At 44.6% G+C, this 19,362-nt stretch overlaps 1 protein-coding gene across 1 annotated transcript; it reads left to right on the top strand.

Annotated features, from left to right (window-relative positions):
• The first annotated feature begins 13,546 nt into the window (after positions 1-13,546).
• KCNE1 (potassium voltage-gated channel subfamily E regulatory subunit 1) lies at positions 13,547-19,106 on the top strand. The gene is made up of 3 exons (XM_060149451.1): positions 13,547-13,622; positions 14,524-14,618; positions 18,591-19,106. The coding sequence occupies exon 3, from the start codon at positions 18,642-18,644 to the stop codon at positions 19,029-19,031; it is 390 nt and encodes a 129-aa protein (XP_060005434.1). The 5' UTR covers positions 13,547-13,622; positions 14,524-14,618; positions 18,591-18,641; the 3' UTR covers positions 19,032-19,106.
• The last annotated feature ends 256 nt before the right edge of the window (positions 19,107-19,362 follow it).

The raw sequence follows: 19,362 nt of genomic DNA, 5'->3' as shown, positions 1-19,362 counted from the left end.
GGGCTGCTGGAGCTGGGTGTGCTAGGGAACCCAGGCCCACACGACGGGAGCGCCGAAGGCGACGGAGGCTGGGCTGGGGCAGCGCCTCGCTGCCCGTGGAGTCCGCTTGCTTCTGCTTTCCTCACAGCGCCTCACGCCTGGAAGGGGAGGGTGCCCATGCCGCCGCGGAGCGCACAGGGCAGCATTTTTTTCTTTTAAAGAATATTCTAGATGTTTTTGTGCAGATGAAAAAGTTCACGTATTACGTGGGTCTGTGCTCTCTTCGTTTACGTACTCAATTGTTCCCTCCCTGCTGTCAATTCTGCACAGAGGAGGCATGGATCATTGCTCTGCAGCTGCACTAACGCTCCTATCTCCACGTCGCTGCACTAACGCTCCTATCTCCACGTCGCTGCACTAACGCTCCTATCTCCATGTCGCTCCATAGTTTGGTAACCTGGAACCATGGTATGATTTCACTTTATAATGCCCCAAGAGCAACTGGAAAGTTCTGAATTAAAGTCTTCAGACCTTTTTTGAGTGCCTACTCTTAAATCACCAGGAAGTGATTCTGCTGGTTCTGAGAAACATAAACGGTGCTGGGAGAGGAGTTTTCCTCTGAAGTGGCAGGAGGATGTTTTCTAGGAGTCAAGGGAACCAATTTCTCCTCTGCTTAGATTACTTTTGGTAGGTGTGGATCTCAGGCCCTGGGAATGGATGCTGTGCTCTCTTCTGACAGATGCTGCCATGGAAGAACCAAGAGCAGTAGAACCAGGAAGACCTGACATCGTAGTTCAAAGGCTGTCAGGCAGAAGTATTCTCACTTACTCTTACTTATGGGAGAGTCAGTCTTTTGTTCTATTCAGGTCTTCAACTGATTGGGTAAAGCCCACCCAATTTGGGGAAAGGCAATCTGTTTTATTCAGTCTAAAGATTTAAATGTTAATCTCATCCCAAAACACACTCACAGAAACACCCAGAATAGTGTTTGAACAATTATCTGTACACCATGTGGCCCAGTCAAGTTGACACATAAAATTGACCATCACATCATAATATTAATATTAATACTACTAACATGTTAATTACACCCACTGATTTTCTCATATTATCCTGTGTTAAACCAGCCTGGCATTCCTGGATAAACCTACCTCTATTGTGATATAGTGCTTATTTTAGAATTACTGGATTCAGTTTGCTAATACTGTATCTAGCATTTCTTTTTTGTGTGTGGGAGGGGTTGTTTACCTTTTTATTATTGAATTGCAAGAATTTTTTTTTACATCTTTATTGGAGTATAATTGCTTTACAATGGTGTGTTAGTTTCTGCTTTATAACAAAGTGAATCAGTTATACATATACATATGTTCCCATATCTCTTCCCTCATGGGTCTCCCTCCCTCCCATCCTCCCTATCCCATCCCTCTAGGTGGTCACAAAGCACCAAGGCGATCTCCCTGTGCTATGTGGCTGCTTCCCACTAGCTATCTATTTTACGTTTGGTAGTGTATATATTTCCATGCCACTCTCTCACTTTGTCACAGCTTACCCTTCCCCCTCCCCATATCCTCAAGTCCATTCTCTAGTAGGTCTATGTCTTTTTTCCTGTCTTACCCCTAGGTTCTTCATGACATATTTTTTTCTTAAATTCCATATATATGTGTTAGCATATGGTATTTGTCTTTCTCTTTCTGACTTACTTCACTCTGTATGACAGACTCTAGGTCCATCCACCTCATTACAAATAGCTCAATTTCGTTTCTTTTTATGGCTGAGTAATATTCAATTGTATATATGTGCCACATCTTCTTTATCCATTCATCCGATGCTGGACACTTAGGTTGTTTCCATCTCCAGGCTGTTGTAAATAGAGCTGCAATGAACATTTTGGTACATGACTCTTTTTGAATTATGGTTTACTCAGGGTATATGATCAGTAGTGGGATTGCTGGGTCATATGGTAGTTCTATTTGTAGTTTTTTAAGGAACCTCCATACTGTTCTCCATAGTGGCTGTACCAGTTCACATTCCCACCAGCAGTGCAAGAGTGTTCCCTTTTCTCCACACCCTCTCCAGCATTTATTGTTTCTAGATTTTTTGATGATAGCCATTCTGACTGGTGTGAGATGATATCTCATTGTACTTTTGATTTGCATTTCTCTAATGATTAATGATGTTGAGCATGCTTTCACGTGTTTGTTGGCAATCTGTATATCTTCTTTGGAGAAATGTCTATTTAGGTCTTCTGCCCATTTTTGGATTTGGTTGTTTGTTTTCTTGTTATTGAGCTGCATGAGCTACTTGTAAATTTTGGAGATTAATCCTTTGTCAATTGCTTCATTTGCAAATACTATCTCCCATTCTGAGGGTTGTCTTTTGGTGTTGTTTATGGTTTCCTTTGCTGTGCAAAAGCTTTGCAGTTTCATTAGGTCCCATTTGTTTATTTTTGTTTTTATTTCCATTACTCTAGGAGGTGGGTCAAAAAGGACCTTGCTGTGATCTATATCATAGAGTGTTCTGCCTATGTTTTTCTCTAAGACTTTTATAGTTTCTGGCCTTACATTTAGGTCTTTAATCCATTTTGAGCTTAGTTTTGTGTATGGTGTTAGGGAGTGATCTAATCTCATGTTTTACATGTACCTGTCCAGTTTTCCCAGCACCACTTATTGAAGAGGCTGTCCTTTCTCCACTGTACATTCCTGCCTCTTTTATCAAAGATAAGGTGACCATATGTGCATGGGCTTATCTCTGGGCTTTCTATCCTGTTCCATTGACCTATATTTCTCTTTTTGTGTCAGTACCATACTGTCTTGATTACTGTAGCTTTGTAGTATAGTCTGAAGTCAGGGAGCCTGATTCCTCTAGCTCCGTTTTTCATTCTCAAGATTTCTTTGGCTATTCGGGGTCTTTTGTGCTTCCATACAAATTGTGAAATTTTTTGTTCTAGTTCTGTGAAAAATGCCAGTGGTAGTTTGATAGGGATTGCATTGAATCTGTAGATTGCTTTGGGTAGTAGAGTCATTTTCACAATGTTGACTCTTCCAATCCAAGAACATGGTATATTAAGAAAATGGGAATAAGAACATGCATATTGATAATTACTTTAAATGTGAATGGATTAAATGCTCCCACCAAAAGACACAGACTGGCTGGATGGATACAAAAACAAGACCCATATATATGCTGTCTACAAGAGACCCACTTCAGACCTAGAGACACATACAGACTGAAAATGAGGGGATGGAAAAAGATATTCCATGCAAATGGAAACCAAAAGAAAGCTGGAGTAGCAATTCTCATATCAGACAAAATAGACTTTAAAATAAAGACTATTAGAAGAGACAAAGAAGGACACTACATAATGATCAAGGGATCGATCCAAGAAGAAGATATAACAATTGTAAATATTTATGCACCCAACATAGGAGCACCTCAATACATAAGGCAAATACTAACAGCCATAAAATGGGAAATCGACAATAACACATTCATAGTAGGGGACTTTAACACCCCACTTTCACCAATGGACAGATCATCCAAAATGAAAATAAATAAGGAAACACAAGCTTTAAATGATACATTAAACAAGATGGACTTAATTGATATTTATAGGACATTCCATCCAAAAACAACAGAATACACATTTTTCTCAAGTGCTCATGGAACATTCTCCAGGATAGATCATATCTTGGGGCACAAATCAAGCCTTGGTAAATTTAAGAAAATTGAAATTGTATCAAGTATCTTTTCCGACCACAACGCTATGAGACTAGATATCAATTACAGGAAAAGACCTGTAAAATATACAAACACATGGAGGCTAAACAATACACTACTTAATAACGAAGTGATCACTGAAGAAATCAAAGAGGAAATAAAAAAATACCTAGAAACAAATGACAATGGAGACACGATTACCCAAAACCTATGGGATGCAGCAAAAGCAGTTCTAAGAGGGAAGTTTATAGCAATACAATCCTACCTTAAGAAACAGGAAACATCTTGAATAAACAAGCTAATCTTGCACCTAAAGCAATTAGAGAAAGAAGAACAAAAAAGCCCCAAAGTTAGCAGAAGGAAAGAAATCGTAAAGATCAGATCAGAAATAAATGAAAAAGAAATAAAGGAAATGATAACAGAGATCAACAAAACTAAAAGCTGGTTCCTTGAGAAGATAAACAAAATTGATAAACCATTAGCCAGACTCATCAAGAAAAAAAGGGAGAAGACTCAAATCAATAGAATTAGAAATGCAAAAGGAGAAGTAACAACTGTCACTGCAGAAATACAAAAGATCATGAGAGATTACTACAAGCAACTTTATGTCAATAAAATGGACAACTTGGAAGAAATGGACAAATTCTTAGAAATGTACAACCTGCCAAGACTGAATCAGGAAGAAATAGAAAATATGAACAGACAAATCACAAGCACTGAAATTGAAACTGTGATTAAAAATCTTCCAACAGACAAAAGCCCAGGACCAGATGGCTTCACAGGCAAATTCTATCAAACATTTAGAGAAGAGCTAACACCTATCCTTCTCAAACTCTTCCAAAATATAGCAGAGGGAGGAACACTCCCAAACTCATTCTACGAGACCACTATCACCCTGATACCAAAACCAGACAAAGATGTCACAAAGAAAGAAAACTACAGGCCAATATCACTGATGAACATGGATGCAAAAATACTCAACAAAATACTAGCAAACAGAATCCAAGAGCACATTAAGAGGATCATACACCATGATCAAGTGGGGTTTATTCCAGGACTGCAAGGATTCTTCAATATACGCAAATCAATCAATGTGATACACCATATTAACAAATTGAAGTAGAAAAACCATATGGTCATCTCAATAGATGCAGAGAAAGCTTTCGATAAAATTCAACACCCATTTGTGATAAAAACCTTCCAGAAAGTAAGCATAGAGGGAACTTTCCTCAACATAATAAAGGCCATATATGACAAGCCAACATCATCCTCAATGGTGAAAAACTGAAAGCATTTCCACTAGGATCAGGAGCAAGACAAGGTTGCCCACTCTCACCACTCTTATTCAACATAGTTTTGGAAGTTTTAGCCACAGCAATCAGAGAAGAAAAAGAAATAAAAGGAATCTAAATAGGAAAAGAAGAAGTAAAGCTGTCACTGTTTGCAGATGACATGATACTATACATAGAGAATCCTAAAGATGCTACCAGAAAACTACTAGAGCTAATGAATGAATTTGGTAAAGTAGCAGGATACAAAATTAATGCACAGAAATCTCTTGCATTCCTATACACTAATGATGAAAAATCTGAAAGTGAAATCAAGAAAACACTCCCATTTACCATTGCAACAAAAAGAATAAAATATCTAAGAATAAACCTATCTAAGGAGAAAAAAGACCTGTATGCAGAAAATTATAAGACACTGATGAAAGAAATTAAATATGATACAAATAGATGGAGAGATATACCATGTATCTAGCATTTCTGCATCTATTTTCAGAAGTGATATTGGCTGTGACTTTCCTTTTTTGTCTTTTTTTATCCAGTTTGGTATGAGTGTTCTAGCTTCATAAAATGAGTCAAGGATTTTTGACTGTCTTTCATATTATATTTCTTCACATGTTTTAGAGTTTTAATTTTTAGGCTCGTTTTGAGTGGGGTTTTGTTTTTATTCTTTTCGTTTGGCTGCGCACCTGCCTCCACCCCACCCAGTGAGCTTTTCCCTGATGATCATTTTGTGATAGCTTTCACCTGGACTCTGTGACCTCATCCTGGACCAGATTTTATAAAGGCAGTTTGGGGTTTCTGTCCCATAGTGATTGTGAGGACGTCCATGCCATCATGAGGCCAGCATGTGACTAGGCTCAGTTTTTGGCTGGGGCTTGGGTCTCCAGCCCCACATTCCTAGACTCTCATTCTTCTAAAATATTGGTCTCCAGGCAATGGAAAGCCATGGGGCTCCCATCCCAGTTCTTGACTTAAGCAACGTACTTAGTTCTTGTCTGCCATCTTGGGTGTTTGTGTCTTGGGTTTATCCCATAGGAGCCAAACTCCCTGCTGATTTTAAACAAAGAGCCCCCTGGGTCAGAGGCTTTCAGGAGTTTTCTTCTGCCTCTGTTGAGCCAGATATCTCTTTTTAGCTTTCTATTTTTATACCTTATCTGTCATGGCTTTGTGTTCAGGCTAAAGGATGGATCAAAGCAAGAACTCATTGAGCTGCCTTGTTCAAAACACTCTTCCCTATCTTTCTTATTTTCAATTTACTGCCTTGTCTCACAGGGATTTAAAGAAACTATTTTACTTTATGATGCCAATGCAATGAGTCAGATAGAGCAGGTATTCCTATCACCCCGAGTGACAAATGAGCAAAACAAGAAACAGAGAGTTCAAGTGCTTTAGTTCAGGTTTAGAGAATAGCTGGTTACCTGCAGAGCCTGTTCCTCCAGAGCCCATCCCAATTTTATTTTTTACTCATTCTTGCTGCCAAGAGAAATAGAACACTGAATGATCATGGCATTCATTAAAGACAATTCCCTTGACCAATTTTTCAATGCTTTTGATACCTTGAGCATTTTGTAATTTCAAGAATAGTATCAGAGGAGAAAATGTCCGATCTGCTGTCACAGCACTGGATTTTAATTTAGATAGTGTCATTCCCACTTATTCCTCCCATTTACCTTTCTAGTACAAATTTCCATGCTCCAAAATTCAATTCAATTCAGTTCAATTCAGCAAATGTTCACTGAGGCTCTGTCATGCTCAGACACCACCAGGTGGTATGGTCTGGTCCATGACTGGTCCAGAAAGGGGCATCCCCCAAATCACGCATAGATGAGCAACTCGTTTTCCACTCAAGAAGTATCTAGGAATCTCTTTCCACATGCCAAGCTCCTTGCTGGTCATAGTAGATGACTGAAAGGCAAGTCCCTTGGTAGAATCTGTCCCTTGGTAGAGCTTACTGCTGGAGGACAGCCGACATGGTCATTGATTACTGACATGTGAGGCAGAAAATGAAGAATGGTGAAGTGGACCATGCAAGGATGGATGAAGAGGGTGGGACTGGGCCAGGAGATCAGCCCTGAAACTCTTGTGAGATGCCTGGTAAAAGTCGGTACAGACTGGCCTTTGGTAGGGGCTTCAGAAATGAAAAGAAGTCCTGAGATCATTGTTGGGGGTGGAGGGCGTAGTCATAGGTGACACCCTGGTGCTGTTGGAACCTGCATAGTGGTCCCCAGCAGAGAGAGAAAATCACTTCTGCCAGAAAGTCTTTGTGTGTGTTGGTTGGGACATGGGGGAGGTTAGCAAGAGAAAGGATATTTTAGCTCTAATCTGCAAGATGGGTGAATTTGAACATACATTTGATTGGGTGCTCTACAACCTACCCATAGAGGAACTCAATAAATACTGAATTGAACTGACTAATCATCCACGGAAAAGATTTATTTATTGGGAAAAATTGTAAGGAAAGGGATCCAAGTTTAAACTAGGACACTACTTAGAATAAGGATTCAGTTTGAAAATCAAGATTGTTACCAACCAACAAGGACCTACTGTCTAGCACAGGGGACTATACTCAGTATTTTGTAATAACCTATAAGGGAAAAGAATCTGAAAAAGAATATATAAATATAACTGAATCAGTATGCTGTACACCTGAAACTAACACGATATTATAAATCAACTTTACTTCAATAAAAAATTTTTAAATAAAATAAACGACAATTTTAAAAATTAACAAACAATAGACTGTTATCAAAATCTTTTCACTGTTTACAAATTTTGCACTTAAAAATGAACTTTTTGGCCAACCCAGTATTTTGGAATTTGCTTTTCTAAAGATTTCCTTTGAATATTTTTCCTCTCACCCCCTTTTGAGTCATGCTGGACACCACCCCTGATTTCTTCACTTTTTCCTTCAATCCCCGTGGAGGACCTGCAGAAACCCACATGAATCCAGACTTCCAGGCTGAGGTCCTGGTTGAAATAACACAGAAACCATGACAATGGCTGTGGACAGTCCGTTTCTAAAAAAAAGTGACCTTCACACACATTCCCAGAAAGCCTGCCTGCACTGGTTTTAAATTCAGGCTTGCCAATGCATTTCCATTTCAGGCACTTTGGCCACAAGAGTGCTTCTGTGTTATCAGGAATTGGAGGTACACTGAAATAATCTCAGACATGCAAAGAACTGAAGAGATGCTAATCTCACTCCTGCGTCTCCTTGTTCTTTGGCTGAGTAGAACAGCCAGCATACTGTTACCTTTGTGATTTTCAAATCCACAGCATTTAAAAGGATTAGACATATGTCAGTGTACACTGGATGGATTGAGGGTTTTTTTTTTTTAAACATAAGGGCTATGCTTGTATTCAAATGTCAAACACTGTATGTGTAGATTTAGTGTTCTTTCTTAGCCATAAATAACATTCCAAGCTGTAATTAATTTATCCATGTTCTTATCAGCACAGCATTATTCCAGGACATAAAGGGGTGGAGAGAGGTGGGGGGTGGGGGCAGAAATCAACACTGTTATTTCTTTTGGAAAAACTTTCTTAATTGGATTTGTGCTCTTTTCATAACAAGGTGAAGGCTGTGGTTATTTGTCAAATGCAAGGGCAGCAGGGATGCCTGAATCCATGGGTCTATAGCCAGCTGCGTCGTCTTCTTTGAATGACTCAAGGGTGACAAAAATTAGTGCAAGTGCCCCTGAGACCTGGGCAGAGGGAGCTTAAATGACTATTTTAATGGATAAGCTTGCCATCCGCCCAACAGGCAACACTCAGTGGCACCGTGCACTGTAGAGTCCCATAGAATTGATGGCACAGAGTTGAATTTGTTTTATGGGTAAAACAGTCCTTGCCCTAAATCAGCAGTTCCTAACACAGCAGCCAAGAATCATCTAGCACATCAGGGGTCCATAAGTCTGCGCAATTGTAGCTCAAACGTTGCACACGTGTGCATTTGGGGTAAGGGTTGGGGAGAGCCATAGCTTTTCTCAGATTCCCAAAGGAATCCTGAAGAATCCAGAACCATTGCTCTAAAAGGACAAACAGAACATACACATCTGAAACAGCCAAAAAGCACGTGCAACACGACATCTGAGCAAGGCCAAAACAAGTCAATGAGGAAGTGAGTTCCCAGGTGTGCAAAGTGAAGGAACAGCCAGAGAAACGGCATTGCAGGAACTTTTTCCTGGAGGGGAAGGGCCTAGAATAAAAGTGACAAACTCGGTACCTGCAGAACCAGGCAGGGCATTCCGTAAGCGGGGCCTGATGAGTGTCCTTATCAGGGAGGATGTGGAGTCTGCATTTTTCTGGAAAGGGGCTGGTGCCCTCAGCTCCTGACACTTGTTCTGCCAAATATGGGCGTAAGTTTCTAAATCCACTGGGTTTTGTGAGAGAAGCCAAAGTCTAGGTATTTAGTATAAGAGCTCTCAATTTTTTTAATCTAAAAACCAATTCAAAATTAAAGCTAACAGAGACTTCTCTGGCGGTCCAGTGGATAAGATGCCGCACTTCCACTGCAGGGGGCACGGGTTTGATCTCTGGTCAGGGAACTAAGATCCCACATGCCGTGCGGTGCAACTAGTCTAAGACTAGCATTCCCTAGTCTTAGACCTTTGCTGAAGATCTGGGATTTGAAAAAGTCCTGAGCTCCAGCTGCAGGACAATCATCAACCTCTGGTTTGTTAAGCTGGAAGCAGAGGGCTGACCCCATGAACAAGGGCCTGGAGCAGGGGGAAAAGATGGGCAGTGACCAGGGGATGGAGGTGCCTCGTTGGCTGGTCCGGGAGCTCAGAGGGGCAGAGCACCGGGAAATGAGGTTGGGAGCTGGAATGGCCTGTAGGGCCCCAAGCAGGCTGGGAGTGGTTTCTTTTTGGAACGGGATCAGCCCTCAAGAGGGTTTTAGGAGAATGCCGCATTTGGGAAGGATGCATCTTGTGTGCAGGACTCCCACCTAAAGAGGAGCCCTGGGAGGAAACTGAAGCTGGCCTCCTGTGACCAAGTGAATCAGGTGGGAGCTGCTGGCTAAGGAAGGGGGATAGAAAAGATGCGAGCATTGAATGGCCAGTAGAGAAGACGCAAACATGTCCAGCCATCTGCGTGGCATGGTGATGGAGCTGGGGCGGCACTGGGGGGACCACAGCCGAGGCAGCAGGGCCGGGCTCTCTTCCATCATTCTGTACCTCCTCACCCGTCACCGGGGGCAGGATGGGGACTTCAATGACCTTCCTCCTCCTTGTCTTTCTCGTGAGGAGGAAGTATTGCAATTTTCGCGCACTATGGCACCCAGGTTATGCTCTGTGGCTGCTCAAAAAAGTTGCTGGCTTTCCAGGTGTTTCTCACTGATAGGTGAGAGCTGCCCTCGGGGACACCAGAAGCTGTGCAGTTAAGGTCAACAAGAAAGAAGGAAGGGGTCCTAAGGGAAAGGCATGTTCCCCAGGCTAACACAGGGGCATCTGGATGCCAATGGAACAGCAGCCAGAGAAAACGGCAAAGAGCTATCTGCACGATCCTGGGTTCCGTATGTGCGTCCTGGGTGGGTTACAATGAAGACAGTCCTCTCTGGTGACGGGGACTCTATTTCTCTGGCAGCGTGCGGAAAGGGTTAGAAACATGAGCAGGAACTCCAAGCTGCGAGTTGAGATCTTCCTAAGAAAGAACGAGAAGCGGCTGGAGCTCTGGCTTTGGATGTCACCTGCATTGAGGTGGGAGCTCATGGAAGATGACGATAAACCCACCAAGAGGAGCAGAGCCCACATTTGCCATCCCCTCTCCCAAGGGACAGTTCCCAGTGAGGGGACCAAGAGGAATGGAGAAGGTGGAGGAGCCAGAGAAAAAAGGGAAATGACTCAAGGACTTTGTCGCTCTGTTGTTATGTTTGTTTAAGACCAATCACACCTGTTTGATGGGAAGAGGTGAGAATGAAAGAGTAAAAGGAGAAGGAAGAGAGAAAAGAAGCCATTTCAAGTTCGCCAAAGGCAACAAAATACACTCTCTTATCCGTAATTGTGTTTTATCATTACGAATAGGGAATGACAACAACGGTATGACTGCAATAAAATAATTCATCACACGTGGGATGGAGAGAACCAGGGAGAGAAATAAGAATATCACCACTCATTAGGACTCTCTGCTTGTTTCCACTGCAGGGGGCATGGGTTTGATCCCCAGTGGGGGAACTATGATCCTGAATGCCGCAAAAAGAAATCACCACTCCCAGAATACTTTACTTTTTTTTTGGGGGGGGGGCTGCGTTGGGTCTTCGTTGCTGCGCGTGAGCTTTCTCTAGTTGCGGTGAGCAGGGGCTTCTCTTGTTGCAGAGCACGGGCTCTAGGTGCATGGGCTTCAAGTAGTTGTGGCACGCGGGCTCAGTAGTTGTGGCTCACGGGCTCTGGAGCACAGGCTCAGTAGTTGTGACGCACGGGCTTAGGCGCTCCGCGGCTTGTGGGATCTTCCCGGACCAGAGCTCGAACTGGTGTCCCCTGCATTGGCAGGCAGATTCTTAACCACTGCACCACCAGGGAAGTCCCTACTTTACCTTTTTTTTTTTTTTTTTTGCGGTACGCAGGCCTCTCACTGTTGTGGCCTCTCCCGTCACGGAGCACAGGCTCCGGACGCGCAGGCTCAGCGGCCATGGCTCACGAGCCCAGCCGCTCCGCGTCATGTGGGATCCTCCCGGACCGGGGCACGAACCCGTGTCCCCTGCATTGGCAGGCGGACTCTCAACCACTGCGCCACCAGGGAAGCCCCCTACTTTACCTTTTTGAAGACACTTCCAAACACACAGTCTGCAAAGTAACTGGGTGACAGGTGGGCAGACATCGACCACCCCATCCCCTGACGGGGGGTCTCTGCAGTTGGTCTGGAGCACACTGTCCATGCATGTTTACCTGGCCCATGGATTATTACTGAAAGGGTAGCACATAAATTCTACAGGACAAACATTTTTGCTTCAATGATCCATTTTTTCCTTCCTGGTGGAGTCCTTTTGCGGAAAGGTGAGCAAAAAGATACTAAATACATACAGCATGACCTTGATGGGGTAGAATCCAGAGAATTTTCAGATAAAGTTTATGTATTTTTTCCTAAATGTTAAAGAATATCGTTATTACAAAAAAAGGAAAGGAAAACATAGAATGTATAAATAAGAAAATAAATACCATGTAAGCCCATCACTAGCACACAGTATTAACATCATGATGTGTTTTCTTAGTCTTTTGAAATAATGCATAGCATCTTGTATGTACAATTTAGGGTTTTGTATTTTTCACTTAACATTACAAACTATTTGTAAACATTATCTTAATGACCACATAAAACATTCCAGTATGTAGAATAATATTCTATCATACGTAACATAATGTAACCACTTTTCTATTTTGAGACATTCAGATTCTAGTTATTTTAAGTAAAACTACAAAGAACTTTTCTATGCATAAAGCTTTTCTACAGTTCAGATCCCCTCCATAGAATAGATGTCACACAGTAGAAGTACACATCAAGGCTATGGGCATTTTAGAACTTTCCAGAGTGGCTGTGTGGGTTTAGACTAGCACCCGTAGTGCAGGGGAGTGCCAGCCCTGCCTGTGCTAGCTGGGCTGCGTCCTAAAGTGCCACATCCAATGGACCCCTTCCCAGAGCCTTCAGTGGCCTCCTCCCCAAGAGAACCCCCAGGCGGAGGCTCAAGCAGAAGTGACTGGCCCAGGAAGACTAGAGGCGTCCGAGAAAATGTCTTCTGTCTCTAGGTCAGGAATCTAATTTCTCTGTTGCTTGCCTGTAGACCGCAAGCCTGGACCTTATTGCCCAGCGCTTTCACAGGACTGTCGTTTGGGAATTGCCCGTCTCACGCTCGCCACCCCCCTACCCGCCCCCACCCCCCAAGCTGGTAGACAGCAGCTGTGAAATTTCCCTGGAGGTTCCTGGGGCCAAGGCTCAGTTTGCTCCTGGTGGCCTGAAAGGCTGTTCCCACTGCCCCAGGAACCTCGGAGCTGGGGTGCCAACGCATGGGTGGCTCCAACCACCGACACCTGCACACGGGGACCCCTGTCTGTCTGGTCCACAGCTGCACCCCCAGCTCAGGACAGGACAACTGTCAGTAGGTGCTCAATAAATGCTTGCCGATAGATGCATGGTCACTGCTGGGGTTCAGGACGCAGCTAAAAGGAGTCTGCTGTGGTTTTGAGCTGATTTGAAGTTCTTGTTTGGAGATGTTTGAAGGAGTGTTTGGCGAGTGCTTGGCCGACAGTGGGGTTCTCCGGGACGGACTTCTTTTGGCCACTGCGGCTTCTTGCCTGCCAGTGCCGAACTCCTCAGGAAGGTATATCTGGCTGGCTGGCTGGCTGGCAGTTCTTATACAGACTCTCTGCCAGCTCTGCGCTTACCCAGCGTGACAGAGCGCTTGCTGGAGACGCAGGATTCGGAGGATCCGGGGGGGCCCCGGGATGGCCTGGGGTGGCCCGGGGGCCGCGGGCTCTGCGGGGACGCGCGGGGACGGGGCGGGGCGCCCTCTGGCTCCAGAGGCCCCGCCCGCCCCGCCGCGCACTTGCCCGCGGAACGCGCCGCCTGGGGCGCGGCTGTCGGTGCCCTGCGCTTGGCTGACCTGGACCCCGCTGCGCTCCCGGCTCTCTCCGCGCCCCAGACCTGGTAAGTCAAGGGCTCCTGCCTCCCGGCTCCTCGCCCGGAGCGCGATGCCCCAGGCCGGCGACCCTGAGCGGGCTCCAGGCACCCAGTCTCAGCCCCTGGGCCAGGAGGCGCCGCGATCCCCTTAGTGGGAGACAGAATAGGTGGTTCGGCCTCACGCCTCCTTTCCCTCTGCCTTCTACACTTCTAGAACGCATGCCTAGAAAATCATCTCACCACCAAACAACGACAACATTTTCCCATTATTATTAAATTACAGTCGTTCCTGGAGAAAATTGGGAAAATACTTAAAAGCATCCAAAGAAAACTAAAACCGCCCATGATCCCAGCCCCCCGCTTGGTTTCAAAGACCTCCAGATGAGGCAATATTTGCAAACGCACCCGGCCTCAAAGGGAATGTTTTGTGGGTTTTCTTTGGACCAGAAAAGTTTTAACGTATCTGATCTTGATTGTAGTAACTGGGGAAAATGTGGAACTTTCAGAAGAAAGTTGACCCAGTAGCCGTCACGTGTTATGTGCTGAGTATATCACGTTACTCCGCCCCGCCCCCTGCCCCCGACCCTCGATTTTTCAGACTGCTGTATGTGAGCTGTTTGAGTCCACTTTTAGGTTAAGAAGGAGCTTCCAGCTCCACTGAGGAAGGGCCTTGTCAATAACCACAGTTGTCACTTATGGTCACCATGGTGGGGACCTTTGCTGTGATCACACCGTTGCTTTAATTCATGTGATGAGTGAATTGCTAGAAGGCGCTGTTGACTCTGATCTATGGGTTTCTAACCAGGGGGCAAAACCCCTCTGCTGGCTCTGCTCTGTTTCCTGCTGCTCATCAGAGATGAGCTGAGGATGGGTCTGAGGAAGGCATTCTTAGTTTCCAGAATATTCAGGTATGTCTTGCTTTTGACAGGTTATTCAAAAGTGGATTGTTTTGAAAATAAAGTACCCTGTGAAGACATCAGAGGGATTCACTCCTGTCGTCTTAAGTCTCTGAAGGCAGAGCTGGTGAGACAGTTTCTGTGTGGTTCGGGCTTTCCAGTAGTTGAGCGGGACGTTTACTCACTCATGCATCCATGCATGCGTGCCTGCATCTGTCAATATTCACTGTGCTCCCGCCACATGCCAGACACCGTTCTGGTCTTCGGGATACATGGGAACAACACAGGCAAAGATCCCTGCCCTCAAAAGCTTACATTTTGATAGGGAAGACAAACAATAGACAATGCACAGAATAAATAAGAAAAACTATACTAGGTGCAGGTGATCAAGTACTATGGATAAAAAGGAGGGCAAGGTAAGAGTTACGGGAATTGGGGAGGATGGGTGAAAATTATGCTGTATTATTGACAATTATTGATGGCTTTGAACCTTTTTAGGAATAAGGTGGGTTGCAGATATAGATAGTTATTAATATAGTTATACATAACTATATTAATAATATAAAATTTAATATACAAAATAAATAATGCTAATAAAATAAATATACGTAAAATAATTTAAATTTTATTATATCAAAACAGACTACATTGAAAGAGGTTTTCATTTGGTTACACCAAGCTCTTTTCAGAGTGTATTCTACTTTGTTGATTTTTTGCTCTCACATTCACATTGTAGTTGTATTAAATTTAATACTTTGCATGCCCATTTAATTCAGCAAACCCATATGGACTCATTCTGGGGGCTGGAATGAGGACAAGGTGAACGATACAGTCTCTGATCCTCCTGAGCTCCTGGAAATGCATAGACGAGACTACAAATGATTACAACACAGCTTAGAATCTGAGTGGTACAGACTGGGTACTATGAGGGCTCAAAGCAGGGGATGGGACATCTGGAAGGGGCTTCACAGGTTGGCATAGGAGTGTGCTTTTGGAGGACCAGTAGAATTTTGGCAGACAGACATGGTGGTCATGACTCTCTTGAAGAGAGAGCAGCAAAAGCAAGAGATAGGAAGGTTGTGGGCTTGTTTCATGCCTCCCCAGTCATCCCATCATCCCCAGTTTTCAGATGAGGAAACTGGGACTCCCCAAATTCATTTAATTTGCTGAGGGTGAGATTCTTCCTTCTATGTGACTTCAGCTCCCTTCCCAGAGTCTGGGAATCCTGCTGCCATCCATTCTCCATGCCAAAATGCTCATCCTTTTTCCCATGTTGAATTTGACCGGGTCCCTCTCATCAGCTCTCTGGTTCACATTTCCACCCTTCACACCCCAGAGCTTCTCTCTGCCACCCACAGAGAGGTCTGGGATGCTCTTAGCCCTGTGACCAGACTCAAGAACCACACCACACATCCAGCAGGGAGGTGGCAGAAAGCCCTTTACAGATCTTTGAGGACAGTCAAATGCGGTGCCTCTGTACAGGTTTCATCCTGACTGTTTGAGACCTTGGCCACCTTAGTGATTCCTCTCCCGGGAGAGAGGAAGGTGAGAAGCCCAAGACAAAGCCCGCTGACTGCCTGGAAGAGTCTGGGCCCCTCTTTGCTGCTAGGAGGTAAATATATCTCTAGAATTTGGACATCGTGTTTCGATAAAGATGAAGACAGTTGACAGGTATTTCCAAGGAAAATTGGCTCACAGAATTCTTGACTCAGTAAGATCATATTCCCCCAAATTAAGCTTATCCATAATTGTTTCTACCCTAATTCTACTTCCTGAAACAAAAAATGCTGATTTCAAAACTGGATGCTCTTTCGAGGAAATGCTGACAAGAATGGCAGGAATGTCATCCCCATCTCACCTAGATAAGCAAGCTACGGTACCGCTACTGTCTGGGAGCCACGAGGAGTAGCTAGGACTGAGCCAGGGCTGGAACTCTGGAACCCTGACATTCCTCTTCCCCTGACTTGCCCCCAGAATCTGTCCCTCTCCGTAGAGAGCTTGGAGTCAGCCACGAAAGCCTTGCCCTTTTAGTAAATGCGTAGGAAAGAATGAGAGGTGCGGTACTAGGAAATCTGTTCTAAAAGCCTGTTATGGGTGCTGATATGAGACGGATCTGAAACTCCTGGGAGAAAGGCAGAAGGGGCGGTGTGTGCCGGGAACAGCGTGACATCACCTACTTCCCCCTCTCCCCTGGGTACAGTTGGAGCGTTCCCAGGATCCCGGGGTGCTGGAGGCATGCTTGCTGTCCATTTGCAGCTCAGCTCGGCTGTCCAGAGTCCCGAATCCTGAGTGATTCTCAGTAGACCAGCAGCTCTGGGACTCAGCTTTGACGGAAAAAAATTGCACTAACCTTCGTTGGGGGCAGTGTCTATGCCTCCTGAAGAGTCTCAAACCCAGGCAGAAGCAGAAACTTCTAGACCCCCACCCCACTTCCTTCTTTCTGGGCCCAGTAAGGCCAGTTTGAGAATGTTTAGCACAGGCTGAGCATCAAACTGGTTGTGTTTGGAGCTGGACCTCCCTGGTTCCTGCTGCTTCTTCCTCCTCCAGCCCCCTATTCCCTGTGCGAGCTACAAAAAGCTGTGGTTCTCGCCGGTGGGGCAGAGGGCTCTTCTGATGGCATATGTAGGTCAGAAGCCAGTTCCCAATTAGTTAGACTCAGTTTTACCTGACACAAGTAGCCGGCTCCTTGGTCCCTTTGAGCTTAAATACAGATCTGCCTTCTCTCTGCAAGGTCCTGAGAGCTCCTTTTTCTATGCTAATAAAATGTGAGTCCATGGCTAAAAGATTAAAGTTTAGATGTATTTTTGATCGCAGACGTGACCTTGGGCAAGTCAGCTCACCTCTGTGGAAACCAGTTTTCTATGAAGTTAAGACTGTTGGATCAGCTGGTCTCCACATCCATTTGAGTCCAACAGTCCTCACTGTGGCCACTAGACAGTGCTTTGGCATTATAATGGATGGCATTATAATGGATGTGAACTTGGAGAATGGGACATAAACCCACAGCTGTTGTGCGGATTGGGTTCTGTGTCGTTTACACCATGCTGATTATTAGAGGATGTTGCCAAACTCATTTTGTGACTCAATACGCAAAAACACCACATGACCCAGCATGCAGGCCTTGGGGGCATAGAAGGCATTTAGCAAAAGCGATACAATAAATTAAGTGTAAAGTCAGCAAAAGATTTTTCGTTAAAAATGCAGAGTTGTTATTTGAAAGGCAGTTAAGTAACTTGGCTTTTCTGGTCCAGCATAAAGTTACGACTGGCTTACCATAATGTTGAGATGCCACTGTGAGTTAGGACAGGGACAGCTGAGGTCATGGTGATGACTTGAGAATTTCTTTCCGCAACTCCCGTTCAGATTTTCTCAGGGACATGCAAGACCAAAAAAGAAAATCTGAAAAACAAACAAGATTGGAAAATTATGCTATGAAGTTATTATTTCTCTTCTTATATAATTCTTCCGGGTACTCTGTGGCACAAAAGACTGATTGGTTAATTTCCTAAGGGCCCACATCATAGCTCAGTGGTTCTCAAGATTGAGTGCAAAGTAGGATCACCTGAGAAGCTTGGAAAAGTCCCAATGCCAGACAGGAACCCAGACCAAGGCCTGTCTTCCTCTTCTTATAAGGCCACCGTCCTATCAGATTAGGACCTTACCTTTATGACCTCATCTAACTTAGTTACCTCTGAAAGACCCTACCTCCAGGTTCAACTGCATTAGGGGTTAGGGCTTGAACATATGACTTGCTGGAGAGCACAATTTGGCCCATAGCATATAAATTAAAAGGCACACGTACGACACAATGTGTGTATTAAGGGAACTCGTTCTGGTGATCACCTATGGAGGCAGGGAGTGGGGGTGGTGAATAGAAGTAAAAGTGAATCAATTTATCACTTGATCAGTCAAGAGAGAGCATTATGTAGATCCCAGGTGGCACACACCATGACCGAGTACTCCCCCATCATACTCTGGTAGGGCACCCCTCTTACTGAGATTTTTAAAAACTATGTGGGGTGTGTGTGTGTGTGTTGGGGTGGGGGGGGGGGTTGGGCCAATACATATTTTTTGATTTCAGGTTGCACTTTTCTTTTAGAAAGTTTTCCTGGGAAGTTCTCTCTCCCTCAGTGAAACCTTGACTCCCAGGATGATCCTGTCTAACGCCACGGCTGTGACACCCTTGCTGACCAAGCTGTGGCAGGGGACAGTTCAACCGGGCAACAACACATCCAACCTGGCCCGCAGGTCCCTGGGCCATGATGATGGCAAGCTGGCGGCACTGTACATCCTCATGGTGCTTGGCTTTTTCGGCTTCTTCACCCTGGGCATCATGCTAAGTTACATCCGCTCCAAGAAACTGGAGCACTCCCATGACCCGTACAATGTGTACATCGAGTCTGACACCTGGCAGGGGCAGGACAAGGCGTACTTCCAGGCCCGGATTCTGGAGAGCTGCAGGGCGTGTTATGTCATTGAAAACCAGCTGGCTGTAGAACGACCCACTGCATACCTTCCTGAGATGAAGCTGTCATCCTGACCCCGAGACTGGTCAGAATTGGACAAAGCCTCCCTGATGATCTGATTTTTCCAATTACATGTTCCTTATATTCTTTCCTGCATGAGTATAATTCGGTTTTTTTTTCTATCATAAGGGGTGAAAGGTGGATTAGTAACACTATATTTCTAAAATCACTTTCCTTCTATAATAGGCTGTGAGCCGCTCCCCAGTATGTGTGCCTGCCTTGTTAATTTCAGCAAAATCCCTGAGATCACGGTCTCTGAGAATAACAGCTGTCTTTCCCTGACTTCCTTGCAGCTAGCAAGGTCCTGTGTATGAAGTTATGGCCAGTTGAAGTGGGAATGATGAG

This window comes from Lagenorhynchus albirostris, chromosome 5, assembly GCF_949774975.1.
Source record: "Lagenorhynchus albirostris chromosome 5, mLagAlb1.1, whole genome shotgun sequence".
Lineage (NCBI taxonomy): Eukaryota > Metazoa > Chordata > Mammalia > Artiodactyla > Delphinidae > Lagenorhynchus > Lagenorhynchus albirostris.
This window is presented reverse-complemented; position numbering and strand designations above follow the sequence as displayed.

Excerpts from the sequence above, each read along its gene's own strand:
- KCNE1 (XM_060149451.1), top strand. The coding sequence starts at position 18,642 with ATGATCCTGTCTAACGCCACGGCTGTGACACCCTTGCTGACCAAGCTG.